Here is a 26878-nt window from a genome sequence, read left to right as displayed (position 1 = left end):
CAGAAGAAGAAATTGAGGCCCAGAAAGGGAAAGCAGACTGGGGAGCGTAGGGCCATAAAAGGCGTGAGGCGGGGAGGGCAGGGCAGGTCTCCTCCTCTTCAGTCGGAGCTCTAAATCCCCCAAGCTGCCTTTCCTCAGGTGTCCCTGTACCCCCTCACCCCCCACCCCTTAGCCTAGAATCTCCTGGCCCAAGCCTGGGGTCAGCAAGGCACAGGGCTGTGATGTGGAATTTAGCTCCGAAGACCTGGGCTGAGCTCTACGACTCCTGGTTGGGAAAGTGCCCATTGACTCCAGGCTCAGTTTCACTGGCTTTGGAGGATCTGGGAATGTGGGGTGGGTGGAGGCTGGGCGTGTAAAGGTGATGGGCTCCCAGCATCCCGCAGGTTTCTCTGTCCCGCCTGGCTGTGCAAAAGCCAAGTGTCATTCTGTAGCTCTCGGAAAGCACCCGTGCAGTCCTCCCCAGGGCTTCCCATCTCTTCCACCCTCACCACTCCAAGCAGAGACACTCCTTCCCAGGAGGTAGATAATCTCATCTCCTTCTTAGGGTGAGGAAGCTGGTAGACTCTGGCCTTTATACAGACACCAACTCTGTGTCTGCTCTAGGGCTGCTGGACACTCCAGGGCTCTAGTGATTCTTGGTGCTAACCTGGTCTAAAACCTCCCTTAGGGGCCATCTCTTTTGCAGAATGGGCTGGAAAGACGGGTCCTGTTCCAGCCGGAGGCTACGGATGGTGGGACGAGAAGGCCCCCGGTCCAGGGTGAGGTGGGGGAGCAGTCCCAAGGGCGACGCTCTCCTCTCTTCCCTCCCCGGGTGTGCCCAGGCCCTCCGAGACCCAAGGCCAAGTTTGCTCTGGCCAGGCAACTCCGTGGCCGCCCGCCCGCTTGAGGCAAAGATCACGGTGAAGATCAAACATTAACTTCAAGTCCAGGGCCCCGCAGGTAGGGCCGTGGGATCCCCTCGGGTCGGGCTCCTCCTCCCGCGGGCCCCCGCAGCCCAGGCCCGCAGCCCCTCCCGCCCCGCGGCCCGAGGGCGCTGCGGCTGCCCCGGCACCTGTTCGGCCCCCCCCCCCCCCGCCCGCCCGCGGGGCCCCGCCCTGCGGCCAACTTAAGGGAAAGCTGCGAGCAGAGCCGCTCCTGGCGCCCGCAGCTGGGAGGCTGTGGGACCCGCGGTCACAAGGGGGGCTCTGACCCAGATCCACTAGTGGGGTGAGAGGCACAGAGGCGGCTCGGCACCCCGCATCGGCTCAAGTTCCTCTGCCCCTTCTCGGGCCACCCGGGGTTTTGTAATCCATCCCCCCCCCCCCCCCCCCCGCCCTCCGCCGTCCCCCTCCCCGCCCCGCTGTCGCCGCCACTCCCGGTACTTTGCACACGCCTCGAGTGCTGGGACTTCCAAAGTCCTTTCGCAGGTCCCCCGGCTCTTCGCTCGCTTTGCCGGGCCCTGCATAAGCTGCCCGGGGCCCCTGGACCCCTCTTTCCCAGAGGGGCGTGCACCAGCGCCGTTTGGGGCCCCGCACCACGGGGCCGGCGCCCGGGGCCACGCACACGCCCCCCGGGGCTCCCGGCAGTGCCCCCGGGGCGCTGAGCCCTGCGCCAGCCGCGCCTCCCTCGGGCCCGGCGCCCCGCACGCGCCTCCCGGGCGCCGGGCCAGCACGCGCCCCCGGGACTCCGGCTCGCACGCGCCGCGCCTCCGGGGGCGGGGGCCCCAGCGCCGCGGCCTCACCGAGTTCTTCCTGGCCACCATCTTCTCCAGCTTCCTGGCGATCCGCAGCAGCTCCTCTTCCTGGCCCATGCTGGCGCACGACGCCCGGCCGGCCGAGGGGCCCGGGGCCGCGGGAGCGCAAGGGCGGCGGGCGCGCGACCGCGCGGGCCCCAAACCCGCAGGACGCACACGCCCGGGGCGGGGGCGGGGGCCGGGCCCTCCCACACCCCCGCGGCCCGCCCGCCTCGCGGCCGCAGGGGGAGGGGTGACGGCGCTAAATATAGACCTCAAGGACTCGCCCGGGCAAAGTCTGCCCGCGCCGCCGGGCCGCCTCCCAGGGGGACGAGGCCGCGAGACGGGGCCCTCCGCCTCGGCCCTGCTGCCGAAGGGAGGCTGCGCTGCGGGGGCGCCGCGGGCCCGACACCGGAGCCTGGCGCCCGAGGGGCCCCCAGCGCCCCGGGACGAGTCCTGGCTCCCGCGTCTTTGCACCGTCGCAGCTCGAAGCGGCGGACCTAGCTCCGTCCTGCGCCCCGGCGCGGGCTGCTCGGTGCCCTCGGGTCATGTTTCGTGCGCGGTGCTTAAATCCAGCTCTGCTGCACCGGTGCTCGCTCCTCCGCGCACACGGCCTGTGGACACGTGGCTCCAGGCCCTCTGGTTCCGTCTATTTTGCTTGTTGCGAGGAGGTTTTGTATTTCTAATAAGCTCCGAGTGCGACCGGCCGGGCTGCCCCTGGGACTGCTTTCTGAGCAGTGAGGGTTTGGGAGATTCTTAATGCACCAGACTTTGCGAAATACCGATCCAGCTGCATGGGTGCCCGTTATTTATTCAAGGTCAGGTTACTACCTCCCCAGTGGGATTGGGTTTGGAGGGGTCATCTTCCGTGAAAGGAAGCAAACAGAATTGTGCCCCCCCCCACCCCCCCACGGCTGTGCGCACATCTGTGTTTCTCTAGAACGACCTTCCAAGCGTGCCCCCAGCAGACCTGGGAAGAGTCCTGAACTAGTGAGCTTCATGAACACAAAATGATCCTTTTCAGTGGGAGACGCGCTTAGGGACCCCCAGGGGAGGCGTGAAAAGTGATCAGTGCCGTGTACACAGTAGGGCGCTGTTGCTTGGGGTGTTCCGTGACATCTCCAGACTTTCCTGGGAGAACTTTTTTTCCATCCCAGCCTGGATCACCACTCATCTGGCTTCTAACTGCTGCTGCTGAGACTATGGTAGGAAGGGGTGGGGTTTTTTTTCTTTCATTAAACAAATGCGTTTTGAGTGTTCAAGTGATAAACAAGACAGACTAGTCCCAGCAAGCTTGAGATGCAGTCTAAGGGCAAGAGGAAACCTAAGCAAATTTGGACACAATCAATTCTGTATTATCACAACTGGGATGAGGGTCAGAAAGAAATGAGGATACCTTAAGGACACATCTGAGGGGACCTGCACCAGTGGAGGTGTCATCTGCTCTGAAGAAACGAAGTTTAAACTTTGGGCAGAAGTGCAGGGTGGGAATTGGGGGCAGGAAGGGAGTGTTCACATAAGAGATGAAGGAACATTCATTCGACATATGTTTATTGAGCACCTACTACATGCCCAGCAGTTCCAGCCCTGGGCATCCAGAGGACCAAAACAGTCCTCCAGGAGTTCTGAATGTGCCAGGCTTAGGGATGGGAGTGTGCTTGGCGTGTCAGGGTCAGAAGAACTGAAATATTGGTGGGGCTGTAGCATTGAGGTGGGTTTGGGAGGAAATAGGGGAGAAAGCCAGAGATGAGTGGGGTCTGACAACACCTGCATTGGGGCCACTTTTAGGAGGTTAGATTATCAGTTTGGGATGGGAGTTTGAGCAACTCCCAGGTGGGTTGAAGGGACAGCGGTCTGCAGTTACTTAGGATTGCCTCCTCCTCCTTCTTCCTCCTCCTCCTCCTCCTCCTCCTCCTCCTCCTCCTCCTCCTCCTCCTCCTCCTCCTCCTCCTCCTCCTCCTCTTCTTCTTCTTCTTCTTCTTCTTCTTCTTCTTCTTCTTCTTCTTCTTCTTCTTCTTCTTCTTCTTCTTCTTCTTCAAGATTTTATTTTCAAGTAACCTCACCCAATGTGGGGCTCAAACTTAAAACCCTGAGATCAAGAGTCACATATTCCTGACTGAGCCGGCCAGGTGCTCCAAGATTCCATTTTAAAAAATAAACAGAGTTGATTTTTCTCAAACTTCCACACAGTTCCCACCCTGAGTTGTATGACCTCAGCACAAGCCAAGACATCTACATCATCAAGACTCAAAGGACCCTAAGTAAACATAAAGACCAACCCCTCCACTGTACAGATGGGAAGACTGAGCCTCAGAGAAGCCCAGGGTTGCACAGTTCAACCGTATCAGACACTGTTGGTACCTACCATATTCCCTGTCTACTCGTCCTCTCTTAGAGGTCACAGCAGGCAGTTCCTGGATGCATCACCTTCCCACGTTTTGGAATGAGGGCTTCAGAGCAGGCTGGAGGTGCTTGGGAATTAACACCCCCAGGAAAGACCCCTCAGCTAGCGAGAGACCAGTGTCACTTTCAGTGGGACAACTCAGAAATATGTTTTTTTTTTTTTTTTAAGCAATTTCTACACCCAATGTGGGGCTCGAACTCACAACCCGGAGATCAAGTCTCATGTTCTATTGACTGAGCCAGCCAGGCGCCCTGAAGACATGTTCTAATCCATCGTCTCTCAAAGGTCCCCAAGATAAACCCTAGTTCAGTATAGTAACCTCTCATTAACACACTCCCTATTGCTTTTTGACCTACTGTTCCAGTCCTTACCTCATTATGGTTCCTGGGATCACTTTGTAAATAATAAACTACTTGCCCCCAAATCTTTGTCTCTGGGGACCTCAAATTGAGACAAGGACTGTGGCCGACTTCAACTGCTGGTCTCCCCATCCCCCCCACCCCACAGCATATTTCCTCTGCACTGGTGCTTCTTCACCTGGGCGCTGTTAACAGTCTGGAATTCTGGATAGGATGATGCAGTGTTGTGGGGCTGACCTGTGTACCATGGGATGGTTACCAGCACCCCTGACTTTTAGCCACTAGATGCCAGTAGCACCTTCCAGTTGGGAGTGGTCCAAAAAAAAAGTCTGCATTGCCAAACATCCCCCAGGGCAAAATTGCCCCAGGTTACAAACTGTTTGCACTGCTGCAAACCCCGCCCTCTTCCTTAGTAGATCCAGAGAAAGAATTCCAGGCCCTAGGATTCCTACCTAGTCCCTATTGTTCGTCAGATCACACAAATGGAACTACTGGAATTTAATTTAAAAAAATCTTTTATTAGAGATGTGTGGAATAACAAGTCTGAGATGAGCAAAACCAGACACTGGAGGGCCCAGCAGACAGCCCTGCTCCTGTGGGATCCCAGACCAGTCAGGTCTCCAGGGTAAACAGCCCAGCCTCCAGGGCCAGACTGCTTCGTTGGCCATTGGCACCCGCTGGCCTCTCCTGTTTGGCCTGGCCCATCCCTGCCAGGGCCCAGCGCCCGGTGCCCATACAACTGTGTTAGAGACTGATGATGGCGTAGCTGTATCTGCTTTCAAATATGGGGCTGAAAGTCACGGTGACACTTCTGGGACTGGGAAGCAGAACCTTCAGTCCCTGCCCTCCTGTTCTTATTTTCTCCTTCCTCCGTTCTTAGCTCTTTCCTTCCCCAAGACTGGAAGGCTCCTGAGTTGACCAAAGAAAAAAGAGAGAAGGGAAGATCAATCATCCCAGACCATTCCTTTCCTTCCTGCTGCATCAAGGAGAGTAGGCAAATAGGGGTTACTCCTAGTCTACACTTCCTGGCTGGGGAATTGGACAGAGGTCCCCGGGAAGGCTGTGCTGTCCCTCGAAAGGAGTGCTATTGAGTGTTTACCTAACAGCCAGTACCGCATGAGCACTGGCCAACCAGAATGGATGTGAGCTGTAGATGGTGTAATGTCACGTCGGTGTAAGCCAGCTGATCACCTGTCTGCCCCTGGGCCTGGGACCATTCCCTGGAATCCAGCCCTGCCCATTCCCAAGCCCAGCCTTTGGGATCAGTGTCCCAGCAAGGGACCACATCTGTAAGACCCTTATCTTACTCATGTGGCATCTGGACATAGAGAGGAACTCAGTAAAGGAATACTAGATCGATGGATGTTCAAGAAGACAGTCCCTTGGGGCCAGAATCCCTGGTCTGGATGATGAAGGTGGGCTGGTCCCACTGTTATGTAGCCCCCAGACTGATGGGAGAAACACAGTTCTGGTCTGAGGAGACTGAGGGTTCTGCAGCCACAGCTAGCTCAAGAGCACTCCGACCCAGCCGTAGGGCTCCCTGGGTGGTGACGGGATAGAGAGGAAGAGCTGCCATCAGGCCTAACTTGGAAGGATCCCAAATCCTTGCAGGGGGCATAGGCCCATGGCAGGGAGGAAGGCCAGCCCCAGATGCACAAGGGACAGACAGAGCAAGACCCAAGGGAACAGACACTTCAGTTCCCCGGTCCTGTGGGCTCAAGTCCCAGCTCTGAACATTGGGATCCAACATGGGGGTAGTTCAGGCATGTAAGGGCCAGCAAGGAGCTAGTCTTGTAAAAGCTGCACAGAGTTTCCAGGAAAACCCCCATCCTTGGGCCCTCTCCTTCAGTGGAGCCAGCCTGTGGAGAGAAGAATGAAGACTGACATTTTCTGAGTGCCTGTATTATACACCAGCTGTTTATCTCCCTCAGTTCCATCACTGTCCTATGATAGATTCATGAAATCATCCCCATTTAACAGACAATGAAACTGACGCTTGAAGAAGCCAAGCCACTTTTCTGAGGCCCCTACCTCCTACAGCCCGAGCTCTTCTTATCACACCCATCTGAACGACCAGTATCTACTAAATGCTGGGCGATGGTACCTGGTTGTAGACACAGATCGGTGTCTGGTGCCTGACTTTGATGGAGTGAAGATGACCAATTCCTCAGAGATACCCAACTCCTGGCCCTGCTGTCTCCCACTCCCAGAGCAGACAACCACAGCCACCCCTGAGGGACCCCAGGGGAACACGGAGCAGGAGTTTCATTCTCAGCCACGCTGGCTCTGTCCTGTGCCCACTCCCCGGTTCCTCAACTAACTGTGGGTAACTGTGAGATACTTCGTGATTCAGTCAGGTTAAGGGTGACAGCTCTTGCCTCGTCCCTGTCACATCTCTATGCCTGGGGGCTGGCAGCGTGAGAGGATTCCAGGAGACTCCTAATCAACGGGACAGTTAGGCAAACCATGGGCCGGTACAGGCTGCCCTAATCCCACCTCATCTGCAGGGCAGTGAGCCACCAGCCTGGCTGACACAGGTTTGCTAACCTCCCCTGTTATCCAGAGCTCGGGCCTCATCACCTCTGCCGTCCCTCAGGACCTGGGCTCTCTCCAGCTTCATGAGTCCTGGGCTGGAGTGGGAAGGGGGTACACCAGGACAGGGACTGGCCAAACTGTGGCCACCTGGCCTCATATGTACCCCAGTCACAGGGAGAGGTCCTCTACCCCAACCACCTACTGTTGACTAACTCTTGCCTCCTATGGGTCCTGCCACCACCCCTCAAACCACAGTCCCAGAGCTCATACCAGCATGCTCCTTCTGGGCAGAGGCTGCCTGGTTGAGGGACGATCTTCCAGGCTCCAGCCCACCCCGCCGATAGGAACGAGTGCTCTCGGAGCTGGAAGGCAGGGAAAGGCCAAGGTGACCTCATGCCAGCCTCTTAGAGAGGGGGAGAAAGAGCTCAGATATAGGCTGGGGCCTAAGACAGGTGGGTAGAGAGTCCTCCAGGCTCCTAGCTGGGTCCATTACAGGCTGCAGAGGCCTGGAACTAGCCTCCTGAGGGCTCTGGAGCTTTCTTGTATCTACTCCCCAAGCTCCAAATTGAAAGGGTTCTTTGCAGGGCAGGGAGGACTGGATCGTGGGCTGGAGAAGGGACACAGCCAAGATTCCACCGAGGACCTCTGGAAGCTCCATGGGCAGGACTGGGCCTTCTCTATTCCATCTGCAGCGGTCTGGGTCCCAGGCTCCTTCCCAGCTTTCCAGGCCAGACTCAGGGGGCAGGTGTGTGAAAGCAAAGGGTCCATTCACCCTCTACTAAGGGCTAGCATATTGCCTTGGTCATGGGCCTCTGAGCTGGGAGGTGTCCCAGTCTTTAGGCAGGCACCATTTACAGGTGGGGAAATAAATGATGTACAGAGGGGTCTGGAAACTTGCTCAGTTGCATAGCTGGGCTCTCACCTGAACCTGACTGGGGGGTACATCTCTGCAGGGGTGGTTCCAGATGTCAGGCTGGGTCGGGAGGGGCCCTCCTCAGAGCTGGATGGGGTTTGGCCTGGACCCGCAGCTTCCACGGGGCTTGTGAGGTTGGAAGTGGTGCAGGGTGGACTGCCTAGGCTCTCAAGGGCCCCAGAGGGCTCTGAGCTCAGGCTGGGGACTTCAGAACGATCTGGAATCAAAAGTGACAAAGCCTGTCTTTATCTCTTACTATCCAACACGGCTGCCCCCCACTCCCCATTTCACCCACCTGTCTGGTGTCCCTGCCAACGTCTCCCCACCATGCTTCTGTCTCATTTGCTCTGAGAGCCAGGCCACACTGATGCACTATCTTGCTTCTGCTCCCCATGCTCCCCAGTTCGGACTCCTCTGTTCATCCCTCAGCTCAGCTCAGGTGCTACCCTGACAGGATGCCTTCCTCAACCACCCGTCAGTCCCAATAGGACATGCCCCTCCCTCTCTTGAGCTCCCACAACCAGCCTGTTCATTCAATGAATAGTTCTTGAGACAGCCAGGTAGGCGCTGTACTAGGTGCAGGAGAAATACTAGTCAACAGAACACTCAGGTTCCTGTCCTTTTGAGATTTACACTCTTTTTTTAGGGAAGGTTGAGTGGGATTTACATTCTATACCATTATGTCGAATATTGTAATGAATCGCACTCCAGCTTTTATTTCCCCCACTAGACTGTGTCTCAGTCATCCCCAAAATACTAGAGACACAGTGGACAGTCAATAAATCCTTCACTCTTTATTTAAGTAAAGCATTGAGGAATTTAGAATAAGACAGATCTGGGTTTGATTCCCACATCGGGGACTTATTAGCTATGGGATCTTGGACACGTTACTTGACATCTCTGTTCCTTTACCCATAAGGAGGATAACCTCGACCTGACAAGTGATTGTGAGGGTAGGAGGGTAGCACGGACTATCACATGCCCTCTTAGTGCACTGGCACCTAGCAGTCCCTCAGGAATGGCATGCTGAGCATTTTTCTGGGCAGCCAACCATACCTCCAGTGGCGTGTCCTGCACGCCCATGGACCATGGTTCGAGAAAGGTTTTTGACCGGCAAAGGTGGAGGGCCGACCTCACTCTGGCTCTGAGGGGCAGCTAGTCCCAGGCTGGCGATGGTCTCATAGGTCTTGTTGCTGAGGTCGATCCTCCCACTGGCCCAGCGGGCCTGGGCTGGGGGCTTCAGGGAGCAGCGCTGCAGAGTCAAAAGTATGGAAGAAAGGACAATCTGGTTCCTCTAATTCAGCCCTACTCCCCTCCCCACCAGGTCCAGTCTGGCTCTTTCTGTCTGCTGTCTAACGAAGGCCCAAGAGACGGGGTGGGGACCCACCTTCTCTTCCTCATCCTCCTCGCTGTCAGAGCCAGGCTCGGTGGAGATTCCCCAAGAGTAGTCCACGTGCAGAGGGAAGGCGAGGGTTCCAGCCTGGGCCTGCTCCAGCTGCCAATAACAAAGCCTTGGCAGTTCAGAGGGTCAGGGGCTCAGCAGAGAGAGAGGAAGGGTCAGGGGCTTCCCCTCCTTTCCTAGACCTCACCAGCTCCTCACACTCCTTGTGTTGCTTCTTCCTGGCTATGTCCAGAGCTGTCTCTCCTGCCTCGTTCACTGTGAGGGGTAAAGTCAAGGGTCATGGTCAGGGTCAAAAGGCATTATAGCTTAGAGGTTAAGATGGGCCTCTGGAATCAGATTGTGTTTGAATCTTGCTTCTGCTACTTCCTGGCTGTACGAACTTGGGCAAGTTACTAAGCCTCCCTGGGCCGTGATTTTCTTATCTATAAAATGAATGTAATACTTGTAACTTTCTGATGACATTGCTGTGAGGGTTTTTTGTTTTGTTTTGTTTTTTAGATTTTTATTTATCTTTTAATGAGAGACACAGAGAGAGAGGCAGAGACACAGGCAGCGGGAAAAGTAGGCTCCCCATGGGGAGCCCAATGCGGGACTCGATCCCAGGACCTCAGGATTATGACCTGAGCCGAAGGCAGATGCTCAACCACTGAGCCACCCAGGCGTCCCTGCTGTGAGGATTAAATGAGTTACCATGTGTAGAGCACCTGGTGCGTTACAAGGCACATGTTAACCAGTAAGTAGTGGCTGTCATTATCACTATTATTTGAGTTCAGCTAGTATTTATTTGGTTAGGTACTTTCAGGAATGTTTATCTTCTCAGCAGGTCTACTAGGTCATATTATACCCATTTTATACATGAGGTTCAAGAGGTGAGTGGACAAATCCCAGGGCCACAGAGGTAGTCAGAGGCAAGCCAGGATTAGAACCCAAGTCTGTCCGCAAAGTCCATGCCTGTTACCAGGGCTCTCAGTCTAGGAAGAAGGCAGGAAGTTCCCACCAGGGGCAGTAGGGATGGGAGTCTTGTGGAGTGGGTGGCCACCCACCTGTGCCAATCGCAGCTCTCCCTTTCAACAGCAGCTTGAGGCAGTCAGGCTGGTTGTAGAGAGCAGCATAGTGCAGAGCGCTGTGGCCGTCTGCAGCCTTGGCATCCAGGTGACCTCTGTGGGTGGGGGGTCAGGGAGGAAGGAGGGGGAATGGACAGGGGAAGGGGTCAAAGTCAGGGGAAAAAAGAGGGAGGGGGAAGGACTGGGGAGAAGACAAAGGGACGGGGGAGAGGGGGAGGATAAGGAGGTGGGTGAGGAGGTGGGCAGATGGGCAGGGAGGTTCTCACCCATTTTGGATGATGAAGTCCACCAGGGGCAGGGAGGCCTGGCTGGCGATTCTGACAGCCAAGTGCAGGGCGAGCTCTCCAGGTGCCTGGGTACACGTCCAGACCTCTGAATTTCCCCCAGTTCACCTGCCTGCAGCCCAGCACTATCCTCTTGAACTCTGGCTGCCCCTGACACCTCCAGATATAAAGCTGCTAGGGCCCCAAGAGAAGAGACTGCAGGGCTGGTACCTCATGTTTGGGACGAGGGTGAGAGACCATTGCTTCACTGCTTCCTTCAGCGGCCCCGTCTCCTCTCGCCCCAGTAATAGGTGCCTCCCAAACTAGGCTTTCTCTCTCTGTGCTTCTTTCTCAAGCTCTCCCACCCAGAGCTCAGCTAACCTCATGCTTTCAGCTATCACTCATTTGCAGGCTGTTCCAAATTCTTACCTCACCTAAGTGCTGCCCCTCCCTGCCCACTGGACAGCCCCACCAAGATATCAGACAGACAGCTCCAAGGCAGGACATCAATTTTCATCTACAGTGAGCAACTCCTGTCAATTCAACCTTTCAAACATCTCTGATACCCTTCCCCTCCTACCCCCATCCCCCGCTCATGTGATGTTTGTTACTAGAATCACCAATGCAATAGCGTTCCCTGATCTAATCTGACTTACCCTTACCCGTTTCCAAGGCTAGTCAAGAAGAAAGATATGAACATTTCTTGCACACATAATATGTGCTTGGCCCTTTATACACACGACTTCATTCTCACTCCAACCCTGTGGGTGCTATCATTAACTCATTTCACAGTTGAGAAACTGAGACTCAGAGAAGTTAAGTAACCTGCCTAGATCACGCAGCCAGGACTCTGGCCCCGGCCTGTCTGACTGAAGTGCTCTGACCTGGTTACCCCTCTGAGGGGTGGGGTTTAAGCAGATGTCAGAGGCGGGCCAGGGCGGAGGGACACCTGGACCCAAAGAGGACTGGGGAGTAGAAAGTCGGTGGGGTGTAAGTGGCCCTTGGGGGTGGTCCTCACCTGCCCCTCGGGCCCAGGCAGCAGCTGTCCGAAGTCCTGCCCGTTAGCGAAGGCCTCCAGCACGGACAGGAGGTCCCGGTTGCAAATGGCCATCCGGAGTCTCTGGGGCTCGGGTGTGGACCGGCGCGCAAACCTGTGTTCCACGTACTTGGCCACGATGTAATCCCTGCGTGTGTTCCTGCAGAAGTCAACCACCATCTCAGGGCAAGGGCCGTTTCCATCCAGCGACCCCTGGAACCACCCCACAGGAGCTCCGGGTCTCCTTTCCACCATCCATGTCCTGGACCCCTCCCGATGTGTGGCTCCCTTCTCCCCAGACTTCTGGTCCAGGACCCTCCGGAGACTATGGACCTGAGGAAGCAGAATTCCCAGCCAGGACGCCCCCCTTCCCCCCAACCTGGGAGTCCCCTTACATGTCACTCTCCGCTGAGGGTTTAGGGCCGCCGCGTGCGGGCAGCTGGGCCTCCATGATCTCATTGAAGCGCGTGTTTCCGATGTTCAAGGCCAGCTGGGGTCGCGGGAGAGGTGGGGGTAAGGCCGGCGGTTAGGACAGCGCCCCCTTGGAGCCCCGAGCCTCCCCACCCACCCGAGGGCGTCCCGGATCCACGGGACCCACAACCCCCGGGGCGGAGCCCGTCGGCCCAAGCCCCGCCCCTCCCGGGCCCTCCCCTCCCCGGGCCCCGCCCCCTCCCCTGGCCCCGCCCCGCCCTCACCAACAGCTCGGAGGGGCCGAGCAGGTCCAAGGTGAGGGACTGCATGCGCGAGAAGCGCACGCCCAGCTCGCGGTGGACGCCCGAGCACTGGATGCAGGTGAGCACGCCCAGGTTGGTGCTGAGCCACGTGGGGTCTGCAAGGTTAGAGCCCAACTCGTGCCTGGAGGTGGGGGGCCCTCCCCTCCGCTGCCCCCTCCCCCCCTCCCCGCCCCGACGGCCCACCTGCAGCCCCGCAGTCGCAGCACTGGCCGTTCCCGGGTCTGCTTTTCACCTCCGCGATGAGCAGCTTCGTGAGGTCCTGGGGCTCCCCGTCCAGCCCGGCGCCCCCCCAGGGTCCCGGGCCGCCGCTGGGCTCCCCGAGGAAGGCACTGCTCAAGGCCTCATCCTTGCTGTTCTGTAGCACTGACACCCACCTAGAGGGGGACGCAGGGTGACATGGGAGTGATACCCGCAGGGGTGGGGTCCCCCGAGGCTAGGGGTAGTTAGGACTCCCCTGACCCCACCCCCAAGCAGGCCATGGGGGGGGGGCGGGGTCACTCACGCTTCACACTCATGTTCATCCTCTGCCTGGAAGTGGTAGGTCCTGTTGTCTGTGGGGAGAAGGGGAGAAATCCTGTGGATGCCCTGGGCCCAAGGAGCCCTCACCCAAACCGCTGGGTCCAGGTGGAGCTTTTTGTGCCTGCGGAGGCAGGCTGCGCCTAGCTGGGAGTGGGGAGGGTGATGGCTGGCAGGGTAGTGGCTGGCAGCATGGGCAGTTTCTCAGAAGTCACCTCTAAAGGAGGATCCCAACAACGCCCTCTGTCCCAGCGTCTAGGGAGGTCTCCCAGAGCACAGGACCCCACCTACCTTAGAGTCAGGCTATCCTCTGAACCTACTGCTACCACCCCATTTGAGTCCTCAGCCTCCTGTCTGGTCTCCCCGCTCTCCAACTCCCCCCCCCCCCCCGCCCAATCTGTACCGGCTGCCAGACTGTTGTGCTGGTCAGACCCACTCTCCTGCTTCCATGCCTTTCATCATGCCAATCCTGTCCTGAAACGTCCTCCCCTAAACTGCATTCTGTGTCCTTCAAGGCTCCACTCAAATGCTCTCTAAGCAGCCTTTCCCAATTCCCCACAGCAGGGCAGGCCTTACCCTCCCTTATCTTTGACAGTGCTATATCTGCACCTCTCTTCTGGATGCTCCCCATCATTTTACAGTTCTGAGTTCCCACATCACATCCCTGCCAGAGAGACCTCCCCGAGGATGAGATCTAGGTCTTTCTTGGCCTGCACTGGCCCCACGTAAAGCCTAGCATAAAAGCCTCCAAAGGATGAAGAGTGAAAATTTGGAAGAAATAATCCATTCATATCTACTTTACAGAATTAATCATATATAATGTGGGATGTAGGTACATTGTAATGTTTAATGGGATGTGGAGTGAAGCCTCTAAAAAGAGTGTCCTGGGCAGCCTGGGTGGCTTAGTGTTTTTTTTTTTTTTTTTTGGCTCAGCGGTTTAGTGCTGCCTTCGGCCCAGCGCGGGATCCTGGAGACCCAGGATCGAGTCCCATGTCAGGCTCCCTGCATGGAGCCTGCTTCTCCCTCTGCCTGTGTCTCTGCCTCTCTCTCTCTCTGTCTCATGAATAAATAAATAAAATCTTTAAAAATAAAAAAGAGTGTCCAGGGCCTAATAAGTTATCTGATGCCTGCAGTGGCAGCTATTTGATAAACACATGTGGAATTAGACAAAGGTCCCTAACTGAAGCCTCCCAGGAGCTAATAGGTCTCTTAGAGAAGCTCTGGGTAGTTGTGGGGGAGGAAACAGGGACTACTCACGGGTCACCAGGTCAAAGCACTTTTTCTCCTCAGGGTTTGGCCTCACTTGGCACGTCAGTAGGGTCAGCTTCACTGGGGGCCGGTTTATCTGTGGGAATTTGAGGACAGAAAATCCACATTACTCTCTGGATCTCCTAGACTCTTCGGCTTCCATTTCCCAATCGGTTAAATGGGCATAATAGTCCTGTTCCAGTTCATATCTCCCCTCTCCCAGCACCTCATGGATGTGGGGTGTGGGCCAAGACTAGGTTGGGAGCTTTGAGTCCTCCTTCCTCCCGTTGGGGGTCTGCAGCAACCTGGATTCAGGTTTGGGGGCCAGGGCTAGAGAGGGGGTTTGACACTTGTTTGTTCAGAAGTGAAGAGAGGACCCATTGATCGTATCCTGAGACCCCCACCCCTCCAGGCCTCACCGTGCTGTGTGAGATGGTCAGGCAGCCATACTTGACTCCACACTTCCTTTTCTGCCAGACTCTTCGAATTCTAGAGCCCAGAGGGATAGAGAGACACTGACCCAAGGGTCACACCTAATTCCCCTGTATCAGAAAAGAGTCCTGGACCAGGTCCTCAGCCCCTCCTGTATGACCTCTAGCCACACTTCTTCACCTCTTCCATCTCCTAACCCCTACACCCCTCACTTTATGGGGCTCCCTTCTGATGGAGAGAAACATACCCCCACTCTCTGGAAATCTTTATTCTAAAGGGGACCATGTGACACTGGCCCTCTGAGAGCTTCTAGTCTGATAAGGAGACACAGCTCCCAACCTTAGGGAACTCTTAGTCTGAAAGGAGGATCAGACTCTTTACCACAACACATGCATTATGATTAAGTATAAAGCAAGATAAATATTGAGACCCCAAAAATAAAATTAGCAAACGCACAATCCAAAGCTACTAAATATCTCTGTAAGAGGTAAATACTAATTAGTATGACAAAGCTATTCTCCTCTGATTAAAAACTGATTAGTAAGTAGAAACTTGAACACATCCCATGGAGCCTTTGCATTTCACACGCTGATTTTTTTTTTTAAGATTTTATTTATTTATTCATGAGAGACACAGAGAGAGATAGGCAGAGGCACAGGCAGAGGGAGAAGCAGGCTCCATGCAGGGAGCCAGATGCAAGACTTGATCCCGGGATTCCAGGATCACGCCCTGGGCATAAGGCAGGCACTAAACCACTGAGCCACCCAGGGATCCCCTATACGCTGATTTTTTTTAAACCAGGGAGCAAGGCACAGTCAACACTTTCATATTCCAGGCATACTCAGTATATTATAGAGGTTAAGGGTAAGGGCCTGGAGAAGGTCTAGGGCATGACAAGTGCTCAGTAAGTGCCATCTGCCACTTTTCCTTTTCATATTAGGAACAATGGTGACTTCTAGCAGAAGCTCATGTGCCTAGGACTCTGATGGTTTTGCATTGCCAGGGCGGAGGGTCCTGGAACCCTCAGTCTATGTAAATGATGAGAACAGTCCCATTGGGCAGCTCCACCAACTGTCACTTACTGGCTGTGTGGCTTTGGGCAAGTTACTCAAGCTCCCTGAGTCACTTACCCATCACTCTTCTTGTACAGAAAGCCCACCTTCTCTGTGCCAAACTGCTTGTTGCCTTGGTGCTGATGGATGCTGTAGCCACCTCCCGAGTTCTTCCGGCTCAGGTTCTCCTGTTCCTCGGATAGGCAAAGGAGACCTTAGGGCATCTGGGTGGGAAGAGCCTTATTCTGCAGGGGTCTTTCTCGAGGACACTTCTCAAGGGACCTTTGAAGTGGGGTCTTCCTTCTCTCCCCCCCTCCACGGTGGGCCTTGGGAGAAGGTATTCATTTGGGGATGATTCAAGAGCTGACCTCTCTGCTCTCAAGCTGCAGTGTCCCTCGGAGGGAGTCCCGGAGCTGGGTCAGCTTCTGTAGCTCCTCCTCCTGGGCTTGACGCAGCTGTGCAAAAGAGGGCAGGGCCCCACTATCAGCTGGCAGGTGTGCTAGGTGCACAGCCCAGACCAAGACTAGCAGGGTGGCAGCCAGCCCCTCCACACCCACAGATTCTCCTGGAAAGACAGGGGCTTGACCAGGTGCCCAAGGGTGAGGCCCAACTTACTGCATGTACAGAGGCTGCCAGCTTCTCGATGAAGGGGGACAGGCTCTGAGCAGCCTTCCAGCCATCTTGGAAAAAGCTAAGAGGTATGAGGCCAAACAAGGGATGAAAAGGGTGAGCATGAGAGAAGCAGGAAGTGTGGGAGGAGGTGCTCCAAGGATCACAGGGCACCTGGGGGCAGTCTCCCCTGTCAGCCAGGAGCCGGCTCTCTGGAGCCAAGTCGTCTGGGTCCAGATCTCACTGACAAGCTGTGTGATGTTAGTAAATCTGAGCCTCAGTTATCTGAGGATATACAGAGATAATAACACTACCCATTCACAGGGTTGCTGGGGATGGAGCAGGAGCAAATGCGTAAAGCACTTAGTGCCTGATACATGGTGAGCACCCACTAGAGAGCATAACCAACAAGGCACGGACACACAGAGTCCTCAAGGGCCTGGGGACGGGCTTCGTTTTGCGTTGCCTGAAGGGTTAAGGGGTGAAATGGGGGTGCGGACAGGGAAGAAACCTACTTGTGCTGAGCGTGGAAGAACTTGATGAGGCTCTGCAGGAAATCGGGACCCTGCTTCATCTGGCTTTCACCGGCTCTCAGCAGATACTGAGGAAAGAGCAGGGCCAAGGGTGCAATGTGAGCAGCAGTGGCAAGGGGCCACCATCACTGAACTTCTTCGCCACCACTGAACCTTAGTGATGTCTCTCTTGGCCAGGACCTGTGACTGGACCCCTGGGGACTCAGGCGGGGAAGACAGACACATCCTACCCCACCCTCACCCCTGCAGCACCCCTTACCTCACACATGTGCAGCTGAAAGACGCGCCGCTCTCTCTGCGTGTCCTGGGCCACCTCCCCAAGGCTCCCTCCTGTCACCCGGGCCCGGTCCCTCTCCTTCTCCAGCTTGGCCCTAGGCCCCAAGGAAAGAGAGGCCTGTACAACTCTCGCTATAGCCCCTTTCACGTCCCACCACCTCTCTGTGCTCCCTTCTGCCACAAGCACACGAGAGTGAGGGGGCCCTCTGTATGCCAGCGGTGTATATGGCAGGGCTGGGGAACGAGGGTGAACAAGGAGGATGATCCAGGAGTCCCCAAGCTGGTGGTTAGAGAAAGACGCAAATCAAATCACAGCCTTGGAGAGGGCAAGGGGAGACTAAAATGGGGATCTGACCTCATCGGGCTGCTCAGGAAGTGCGGCTGGAGGTGAGATCTGAAGCCTGAGAAGCCGCCTGGAGGAAGCCAGAAGCTTCAGACTGTGTGAGAGCTTGAGGCAGGAGGCATCAGGGCTCGGGAGTGGACGTGGGGAGAAAGTGGTTCCAGGGGAGGTACAGAGAGGCACCAGATAAGGCAGGGCCTGATTCGGATCATGTCAGGGTTCCCAAGGGCAATGGGCAGGAGTTGAAGGTTTTAATGCAGGAAGTGATGGGTTTAGGTGAGGACCAGGTGGGTTTGGGGGTGACCAGTATGATTTTGCTGGAAGGGATTTAGGACCACGTGATTTAAAGGATCACGAAGTGCCTTCATACTTCATATTTGAGCCACAGAGCTTCCCATTTAAAGTTTAGGAAACCCTTGTTCTTTTCTTTGTAAATGAAGATGCCTCCCGTGCTTGTAGCTAAAAGTAACCTGGGCCTTGCCCCCACAGATCTCAAGGGTTGGCCGTTTTCTTCGGGGATGGGTGGATCTGTGCATAAATGATTTCCTGGAAATCCCACACCCATCATACCACCCACTCTCAGCCAGGAAAGCGTTTCCACATCTGGGGCTGGGCACATGTAACCGCAACTCCTCCGTGAAGATGTCTTGCTTATCAGTTTTGCTTTCAAGTAGGTGCCAGCCCTGAGCAAAGACAGCTGTGGGATATATTACAAGCATCACTTCCGCTCTCTGAACCTGTCTCCTCATCTGCAAAATGTGGGGATCCTAATCGGTACCCAGATGAGACAGAGGATGCAAAAGACTTAGCACACAGAAGACCATACAGCTATTATTATCATAGGTCCCTCTAGGCCCTAGTTTTTCCATCTGTAAACTGGGGAAGCAGTGGCCTAGGCATAGTTTATTTTGGCTTTAAAGTTCCAGGCCTTACCGAGATCTGGCCTCCAGGATAGTGTTTATATGCAGAATCTGTCCCTGGAGATCCATAGAGTAGTTTCTCAACCATGGAACTAAAGAAACTTTGACCAGATAATTCTTTGATGTGGGTGTAGATAATTCTGTGGATGTAGGATGTTTAGCAGTATCCCTGACCTCTACCCACAAGCTGCCAGTAGCATCTTCTAGTTGTGACAGCCAGAAATGTCTCCTGGGGGTGAGGTGGGGGTGCAAAATCACCCCTGAGTGAGAACCACTGCTTTAGCGTGCAGTTCTATAGGTTTTCTAGAAAAAAACTCCTTAAGAGTGGCTACTTTTCATTTCCCTAAGGCTTTATCATATCCTGAGAGGGGAGACTGTAACAGGGTAGTGGAAAAGTTGAGGTGGGGACTGACCCTGCGCACTGGGCCTGGGGGTCACAACAGATGCTTTCTGTGGGATCTGAAGATGAGCAGCAGAGTGGTGATGGCTAGGCCTGCAGCATGTCAGCAGTGAGCTTGGCAGCTTGCTAGGGAGCGCGGGAGACAGAGCAGGCAAAGCGGCTGGAAGGGGCAGGGGAATCTCCCATATATGTTGCTACCCTAGCTTTCAATAGTAAAAAAGGAAAACTAAGCTAGACATCTATTAGTAGGAAGTAGTTAAATAATTATGCTATGGCCAGCTAGAGGAATACTATGCAACTGTTAAAAAAGGACAAGGAAGCTCTATATGTACTAACATTGAAAGACATCTGGCTCCAGGGGGTCCCTGGGTGGCTCAGCAGTTTAGTGCCTGCCTTCAGCCCAGGGCATGATCCTCTAGTCCCAGGATCGAGTCCCGCATTGGGCTCCCTGTGTGTAGCCTGCTTCTCCCTCTGCCTGTGTCTCTGCCTCTCTCTCTCTCTCTGTGTCTGTCATGAATAAATAAATAAAATATATTTTTTTAAAAAGACATCTAAAAATAAATAAGTAAGTAAATAAATAAATAATAAAAAAGACATCTGCTCCAGAGTAAATGGATAAAAAGGAAACACAGTATGGTACAGTGGGTAGAAATGCATAGTCTGGGTTTGAATGGCAGCTCTCTCACTTAGCCTTTATAAACTTTCTAAGCTTCAGTTCTCCCATGTCAGAAATGAGACAAATAATGCCTTGTTCTCAGATGGTGTAATGCATGGTACAGTCCCCGGCATATGGTCAGCCCTCAAAACAGCTGGATTATGATGATGCTAATGATATAGATGATTCTGGTAATAACCACTGGTAATTCCTTTCTTTTTTTTTTTTAAGATTTTATTTATTCATTTGAGAGAGAGAGCAAGCAAGCACGCAAGCAAGGGGAACAGCAGAGGGAGAGGGAAAAGCAGGCTCCTCACTGAGCAGGGAACCCAATGTGGGGCTTGATCCCAGGACCCTGAGATTGTGACCTGAGCTGAAGGCAGATGCTCAATGGACTGAACCACCCAGGTACCTCTGATGATTCCTTTCAATAATGTTTTTTTTTTTTTTTAAGCATAGGATGCTTCCTTATTTATTTAAATTTTTTTGGAATAGGCTCTAGTGGAGATTAAAGGACAGAAGCTAGTTAACTAAGGATGAAGACAAGCTGTAAAGTACCATGCATGGTTCCATGAATTACCATAGCTCTGTCCCTCAGCCTCAGCTAAGGTAATCTACAGAGATTCACCCTCCCAAGTCTGACATTCCCCTGAAATGACCTGCCACCTCATACTACTAGCTGGGGAATGCTTTTTATTCGCTCACACCCTGGCCCAAAAAGAGCAACTCCTATTCCCTCTCTGCCCTCAAAGTTTCACCAGTATTTTATGAACATTTCAAATGTTGGAGATATTTTATTTCCTTTGAAGGGAGTTGCCGCAAGAGGAGTAAAATGAATAGTGAGCAAGAAGTAGGGAAATGCTAGTTACTGAGGAGACTAAGAAAAATGGAGAAGGGGACACTGGGAACAGCCTAGTATTCAGATGGGGAGTGAGGGGGTCAGTGAGGAGGACGGTGGGAGAGGAAAGGAATCAAATGAACCCTGCACCTGCCAAGCTGACACCTGGAACCGCCTCTCCTGCGATGCCTCCTCCAACCACCCTTCCCTGCACCTCAACAAAATTACCTGTCTTTTCTGCCACCCCAGTGCTGATACTGTACCTACGGCACCATCACTTTGTATTTTCATCATTTATCGACCCACCTCTCCTTGCTTACAAACCAGCAGGATCCACTAAGGTAGGGATTGTGGTGGTGCTTTTTCCCCTTACTTCTTTCCTATAAATTGGAGAAAATAATAGCACCTTTCCCAGTCAAGGGAAGTAAATCTGGTAACAGATGTAAAGAGCTCATCACAGTTCCCAGAAAAAAGGAAGCTCTTAGGTAAGTATAAGTATCAGCTGCCATTATGACTAATTATTATTTTTAAGCACTAACATTGTGCTGGGTGCTCCACCAAACCCCTCACGTATTAAAGTGATAACCCCATGAGGCAGGAACCATGTAAAACCCCATTTTACAGCTGAGAAGCCTGAGGCTGGGACAAGTCACAAATCGCTCAGCTGTTAAGTGCTACAGCTAAGATTTGAATCCAGGTCTGTCTGATGCTGATGCTATGGCCTCAGGGACGGCACTAGTAACCAAAACTGTGCCTCAGATTTGCTCCATCCATCCTTCCCTGCCTGGCTCCTCCAGCTGGTGACAGGCATGGTGTCTTTTTCTTTCTTTCAAAATGTATTTATTTAATTTTTAAAATTTAATTCCAGGGGATCCCTGGGTGGCTCAGCGGTTTAGCGCCTGCCTTTGGCCCAGGGTGCGATCCTGGAGTCCCAGGATCGAGTCCCACGTCGGGCTCCCTGCATGCAGCCTGCTTCTCCCTCCTCCTGTGTCTCTGCCTCTCTCTCTCTCTCTCTTTGTCTATCATAAATAAATAAATAAGAAATATATTTTAAAAAATTTAATTCCAGCATAGTTAACAGATGGTGTTATATTAGTTTCAGGTGTACAGTATAGTGGTTCAACAATTCTGTACATTGCTCAGTGCTCATCACAGTAAGTGATTTATTGACTTATTTGAGAGAGTGCATTGAGTATGAGTGGGAGGAGAGGGAAGGGAGAGGGAAAGAATCTGAAGCAAACTTCCCACTGAGTGCAGAGCCCCACACGGAGCCCCAGTTGGGGCTCGATCCCACAACCTTGAGTTCACCGCCTGAGCCGAAACCAAGAGACAGTCGCTGAACAGACTGAGCCCCCCCAGGCGCCCTATAAGTGTACTCTTTAATCCGTATCACCTGTTTCACTCAACCCCCTGCAGCGTATTTTCTGATAAGGTCACAATCAGAGATTGTTTTACACAAGATGAAGCTGAGACCCAGAGAAGGGAAGTGATGGATTGTCCTAGGGTCAGGAGGATTGTCCCCATCTGGTCAGGGGGATGTGAGGAGCAGAGGCTTAGGCTCCTGCCTCCTGGCCCCTTGCTGTGCTATCCTGGTCTCAGTTCTGGCTCAGAAAGATGATGAATAAATACTTGTTGACCTGCAGTGCCAGGGGCTGAAGAGGCGTTGTGCTTATTTCATCTCCACATAACCCTACAAGCTATTGCTGGCCCCATTTTTCAGATGAGGAAACAGACCTGCCCATAGAACAGCCTAGAAAAACTAGGCCCCTGCATAGGGCCTGGGATGCCTTTCTTAGCAGCTCCAGGTAGAAAGGGGATACCCCCTCTTCTACGAGCAACCAAGAAGTGAGACTCCTGGTGGTATCCGACAGATGCTATTCTGGGGCCTTCCAGGTGCTGTCCAGTCTGGTTTGGTAAGAATGAGGTAGAAATGACACAGTAACCCAGGGCTCGCCAACAACTAGCTATCTCTGAAGCCCTCATAAAAAGGAGTGTACACAGACACCTGTGTCAGGAATGTAGCTCAACCTATGTAACGTGCACGGCAGGAGCCAGGAGGCCACGGAGCATGGCAGGAAGAGCAGTGGACTCAGAAGCTCTGGGTTCTAGTCCAGACCCTGGTGATAACTCACTGGATAACCTTCACCAAGCCTCTCTCCCCATCAATTACAGAGTCTGTTCTTTAAACAAACCCTTACAGGTGAGATCAAGATGGAAATCTGGTAAAAGCAGAGGTGCTTGGAGGAGGTCAGTGGAGCAGGGCTTATTCTTTCCATTTGGTAGATGGTGTCCTGCGAAGCTGAGGGCCTAGTCAGGGTAACTCACGAAGATGCAGGCCCTGTGGTGACCCCACATCAAAATCCCAGGGACAAAGACTGCCTGCCTGTGCATGCCTTTCCCTAGGGCTCTCATGAGAGCAGATGGCCATGCCCAGCACAGCTCTTACACCCTTCACCCCAGAATCTAGATGCACAACTGCAGTGTAGACGGAGATGCTGCTGGCATGGGGAGTCCCGGGCTTCCTTCAAACTCGGGAGGTCCCCGTGGCCCTGGGGCTGGCTTATAATAAAGCTCCAGGTTCTACTTCTTAGAATCAACCCTACAAAAGGAATAATTGTGGGTGGGAACAAAGGTTTAGTTCCAAGGATGCTTCCCCAAAGACAGGGGAGACAAAATACGTTACGGATCGTGCATATGTTAGCACACAGTGCCCCATTCAAGTGATGTTGCATAAGAATATGTAATGTAGAAAGATGGTCATGATGTATTTTTCAGTAAAAAAGACAAACAAAAAAACCCAGTATGATTATTATGTCCTCAATTTTGTAAAAATATTTCTTTATATATAGAAAAATGACCAGAAAGATGTTAATGTTTTAGTTTTGGAAAATAAGAATTTTCCTCTTGGTTTTGGGAGTTTCCCCTGCCCCCACATTTTTAAGTGATAAAACGACAGGGTTTGTCCAAACTATCTAAAAATATTCAAACAACAGAGAAGTACTGGCTAGTACCCAGGTGGCCCTCATCTTCTCCTAAGGATAATTAAATTTTTTTTCTTCTTTTGCTTCTCCTTATTTTCTAAGTCATTCACAACGGACCCATATGGCTTTTGCAAAATGCAAAGAAAACAAAATTTTACAAACAGCAAACGGTGATCTGAGGTATGGTAGGCCTGCCTGAGCCCCAGCAGAGTCCTGCAGACAGAGCCCAAGGAGTCTCTGCTCTGGGGGAACTGGCTCCTTCTGTCCCCATGATGATTCAGTAGCTGGTGAGAGGTCTGGAGTATGGTGTGTACCCAAGAGGCCTGGGTATGACACTGACTCCCTTTCCTCCTCTATGTCCACCCAACTAAATGTTCATAGACACCGCCTGGTGTTACAGAAAGAGGATCAAGGAGTGTGAATCCCACTTCTACCTTGCCTACCTGTGTGGCCTTGGGCAAGTGACTTAACCTGTCTGAGCCTCCAATTCCTCCTCTGACAACTGGGACACTAACACCTCCTGGTTGGTGGTTGGGAGAATGAAGTGGCTGGCACGCAGAGGTATTCAGGAAACGGTAAGTGGCTTCTTTCCCTCCCTCTGCCCGAGTCTGGCACCACTGGGCAGGTAGGCCTCTGAGAGTAGCATCCTGGGGTCCCTTCATAACTGCTCCTCTTTGGTGGTCTCACGGTCCAGCCCCTAGACTCCCATCAGGCCTGGGCATAAATTACCCTGGGTAAACACCTCTAGAGAGTGAGATGAGTGCACTTTGGGGTGACATGTTTGGGCAGCATTGAAGTTCTCCTCGGTGTCAAGCCTCCTGCTGCAACACCAGTATTACTCCCCTGGGCAAACCACCCTGACCACAGCCACTTACATTTTGGCTTCATAGTCCTTCCACGCCTTCTCCAGCTGCTTTTTGGAATCCTGTGGTTTCAAAAGAACAATTTCCCCAAAGGAGGACTTGGGGTCTGGAATCAACAGTACACTTTGCTACCTTTAGGGTGACTCTGTAGTTTCATGCTCCCCTATCCCCTATGCTGCTCAGCCATACTCCCAACTAACCCCTCTCCCAAAGCCCTTACTATAAACCTCACCCCCCCCAAAACAGATCCAACTGGCCCCATTTTTCAAGGCAGACCCTCTCCTCCCCTAGTTGCTAAGAATCAGCTGGGCTTGGTGGGCCTTGGCCTGAGGTGTGGGAAGATTCTGGGGGTCTGCCCTAAGTCCTCTCCCTCAGAAGACGCAGACCACCATGAGGATGAGGATGGGAAGATGAAGGTCAGACTCCTCCCCTAACTCTATCCCACCCGTTTCTCCTGCCTGGTACTAGACCATCCTTTCAATAGGAAGGGGACAGGTAGAGGGACATGCACAGAGAGGCTAAGAAGTCTACCCAAGGCCACACTGCAAGCCAGGGAGACCTCGCTGATCCTTGGCCTAGTTTGCCCAAGCCTCATCCGGTGGGACAGCTCACACCCTTCAGAATTGCCCCAGTCAGCCTGGTGAAAAAGCTGCCTGGCTGGTTTGGGTGGTTCCCAGGCCCCTGGTGGCCTCAGGCAAGAGGGAAGCCTCTGGGGGTGTGGGGGGAGGACAGCTTCTGGCCAGGGCCTCTGGGGCAGATTTCTCAGGGAGATTATTCTGTTACTTTGAGTTCTGCTCTGCCTGGAGATGGGAGCTGCCAGGTGCAGAGAGGAGCCAAGCATGGGAGTCAGGAGCCCAGATCCCACCCTGGCTCCTCCACCGACGAGCTATGTTAACTGTAAGGCTACCAAACTCCCTGAGCCTTGGTTTCCTTGGCTGCAGAAGAGGGATGACAGTGCCTACAGAACCCACCTCGGGGTGTTGTTGTCTGAACGGGCTGACCTATTTCACTTAAGGGCCCAGGCAGATGGGAGGTCAGCCATCCTAGGCTGACCCCAGAGCCAGGCCTTCCTTTCCTTCCGAGGGTCCCTAAAATGGGGTCCGCACTCCCACCGTGACAGCCTCACCTGACCTCCTGCTTCAGCCCAACCAGGCCTGTTGCCCCTACAGTCTCCATCCTCCCGCCTTTGGGAACCCCCACTCCCCAAATGGGAACTCACCTGTCGCCCGTCCCTCAGTTGCCCCTTCAAGAGACTGTCCAGGGGGAATGAGACAATGTTGTTCAGGTTCTGAACCTGGAAAGAGCAGAGATCCCCCCCATACCCCACCCTGGGTGACCATCTGTCCAGCCCCAAGGGGCGAGGGCACAGGGAAGCATAAGGAGGTGAAGGACAGCGCCAGGGCTAGAGGAGGTGGGGAGAGAGAAGTGAGGGTGGAGGGAGCAGGGGCGGGAGGCCAGACTCCCTAAGAGCTGTTATCCCTGCCCCTGAGGAAGCCGGCCTCCTCACCTCCCAGCCCTGGAACATCCAAGTCAATCCCATCTCTTCCTTTGCCTTGAGTACCCTCACTTGTCCCCTCACACTCTGACTCTGAAGGCCCCTGAAGTGCCCATCTGTTGTGTGTATCTGGCTAGCTCCTCGTCTCCCCCTGTCACGTGGGGAACCCTCCCCCTGTGGTCACACGAGGTGAACACAGGAGTCAGAGCTGACCAGAGTGCCCCATCCTCAGGCTGTAGTGACTGGATCAGGCACCTGACTCAAGCCAGCCAATCAGGATCCTTCCTGGAACTTTCTGCTAAAGTCAGGGGAGAAAGACTCTTTCTTCTGATAATATTGTGAATCTGGGTCTGCTGGGCCATCTTGTCCACTGAGCAGACACAGAGAGAAACTACCTAATAGAGAAGAAGCCTAAAGCCAGTGGCATACCTGGATTTCCCATTACAAGGGCCTATCAATTTCCTTTTTAAAAAATCCTAGTTTGAAAAAAAAAAAAAAAGATCCTAAGTTGAGTTGAAGTTCTATCATTTTATAATCCCAACTGCCTGTCTGATAGTTCAGCTCACCTTTCAAGGTACATAGCTTGGGTCACCTCTACTCCAGGAAGCCTTCCTGACTTGGAGACTGACTCCAGGCCTGACATGGCCTATGCTGACCTTCCTTTTTCTTATAAATAAATAAATAAATAAATAAATAAATAAATAAATAAATAAATAAATAAATAAGAAAGAGAGCACAAGTAGGGGTAGGGGCTTAGAGAGAGGGAAAATCAGACTTCCCACTGTGCAGGAAGCCTAACACAGGGCTGGATCCCAGGACCCTGAGATCATGACCTGAGCTAAGTCAGACACTCAACCAACTGAGCTACCCAGGCACTCCATGACCTTCCCTTTTCTGAACTCTGGCAGCACCAGGTGTCTGACCTAATTTGCTGGGTTCTTCTTCTTCTTCTTCTTGTTTTTTTTTTTTTTTTTTTTAAGATTTTATTTATTTATTCATGAGAGACACAGAGAAAGAGGCAGAGACACAGGCAGAGAGAGAAGCAGGCTCCATCCAGGGAGCCTGATGTGGGACTGGATCCTGGGTCTTCAGGATCACGCCCCATGCCAAAGGCAGACGCTCAACCACTGAGCCACCCAGGCATCCCAAACTTCCTGGGTTCTTGAGTTTGTGGTGCACTGCTGTTCATGCTTGGTGACATCCCACATCTGAGTTCCTGCCTCCCCCACTTGACTGTGGCTCTCAAAGGCATAGCCTCTTTCCTGTGCCACTCTCCCCCTCCAGGACACTGCCCAGCAC

At 53.4% G+C, this 26878-nt stretch overlaps 2 protein-coding genes across 8 annotated transcripts in view; both read right to left on the bottom strand.

Moving 5' to 3' along the window:
- Positions 1 to 2304, bottom strand: part of TCEA3 (transcription elongation factor A3) — a 42676-nt gene extending 40372 nt beyond the window's left edge. For 2 of the 4 annotated variants that reach the window (XM_049105901.1, XM_049105911.1), the window contains exon 1: positions 1721 to 1883. In XM_049105901.1, the coding sequence (XP_048961858.1) occupies positions 1721 to 1789 (69 nt within the window). In that variant the 5' untranslated portion in view covers positions 1790 to 1883. Of the gene's footprint in view, positions 1 to 1720; positions 1884 to 2211 lie in introns of those variants that run through there. The other 2 variants (XM_049105910.1, XM_049105906.1) reach the window with 2 other exon arrangements.
- Positions 2305 to 4971: 2667 nt separating this feature from the next.
- Positions 4972 to 26878, bottom strand: part of ASAP3 (ArfGAP with SH3 domain, ankyrin repeat and PH domain 3) — a 49554-nt gene continuing 27647 nt past the window's right edge. The window contains exons 4-26 of one of the 4 annotated variants that reach the window (XR_003136617.3): positions 25304 to 25378; positions 24097 to 24146; positions 17071 to 17182; positions 16794 to 16879; positions 16285 to 16360; positions 16038 to 16124; positions 15748 to 15857; positions 14605 to 14674; positions 14195 to 14282; positions 12924 to 12972; positions 12605 to 12795; positions 12383 to 12516; positions 12083 to 12177; positions 11670 to 11847; positions 10655 to 10740; positions 10368 to 10483; positions 9512 to 9579; positions 9310 to 9417; positions 8979 to 9174; positions 7932 to 8139; positions 7280 to 7371; positions 5782 to 6333; positions 5244 to 5383 (exon numbers count right to left, since the gene is read on the bottom strand). Coding sequence is in view for 3 of the 4 variants with exons in the window: in XM_025447217.3 (XP_025303002.3) it covers positions 5253 to 5383; positions 7280 to 7371; positions 7932 to 8139; positions 8979 to 9174; positions 9310 to 9417; positions 9512 to 9579; positions 10368 to 10483; positions 10655 to 10740; positions 11670 to 11847; positions 12083 to 12177; positions 12383 to 12516; positions 12605 to 12795; positions 12924 to 12972; positions 14195 to 14282; positions 14605 to 14674; positions 15748 to 15857; positions 16038 to 16124; positions 16285 to 16360; positions 16794 to 16879; positions 17071 to 17182; positions 24097 to 24146; positions 25304 to 25378 (2406 nt within the window). In the remaining variant the exon portion in view is untranslated. Of the gene's footprint in view, positions 6334 to 7279; positions 7372 to 7931; positions 8140 to 8978; positions 9175 to 9309; positions 9434 to 9511; positions 9580 to 10367; positions 10484 to 10654; positions 10741 to 11669; positions 11848 to 12082; positions 12178 to 12382; positions 12517 to 12604; positions 12796 to 12923; positions 12973 to 14194; positions 14283 to 14604; positions 14675 to 15747; positions 15858 to 16037; positions 16125 to 16284; positions 16361 to 16793; positions 16880 to 17070; positions 17183 to 24096; positions 24147 to 25303; positions 25379 to 26878 lie in introns of those variants that run through there. The other 3 variants (XM_025447218.3, XM_025447217.3, XM_049105871.1) reach the window with 3 other exon arrangements.

This window comes from Canis lupus, chromosome 2 (genome assembly GCF_003254725.2).
Source record: "Canis lupus dingo isolate Sandy chromosome 2, ASM325472v2, whole genome shotgun sequence".
In the NCBI taxonomy this organism is placed as follows: domain Eukaryota; kingdom Metazoa; phylum Chordata; class Mammalia; order Carnivora; family Canidae; genus Canis; species Canis lupus.
Note: the sequence above shows the minus strand (reverse complement) of the source record. Positions and strands in the feature narration are given on the sequence as shown.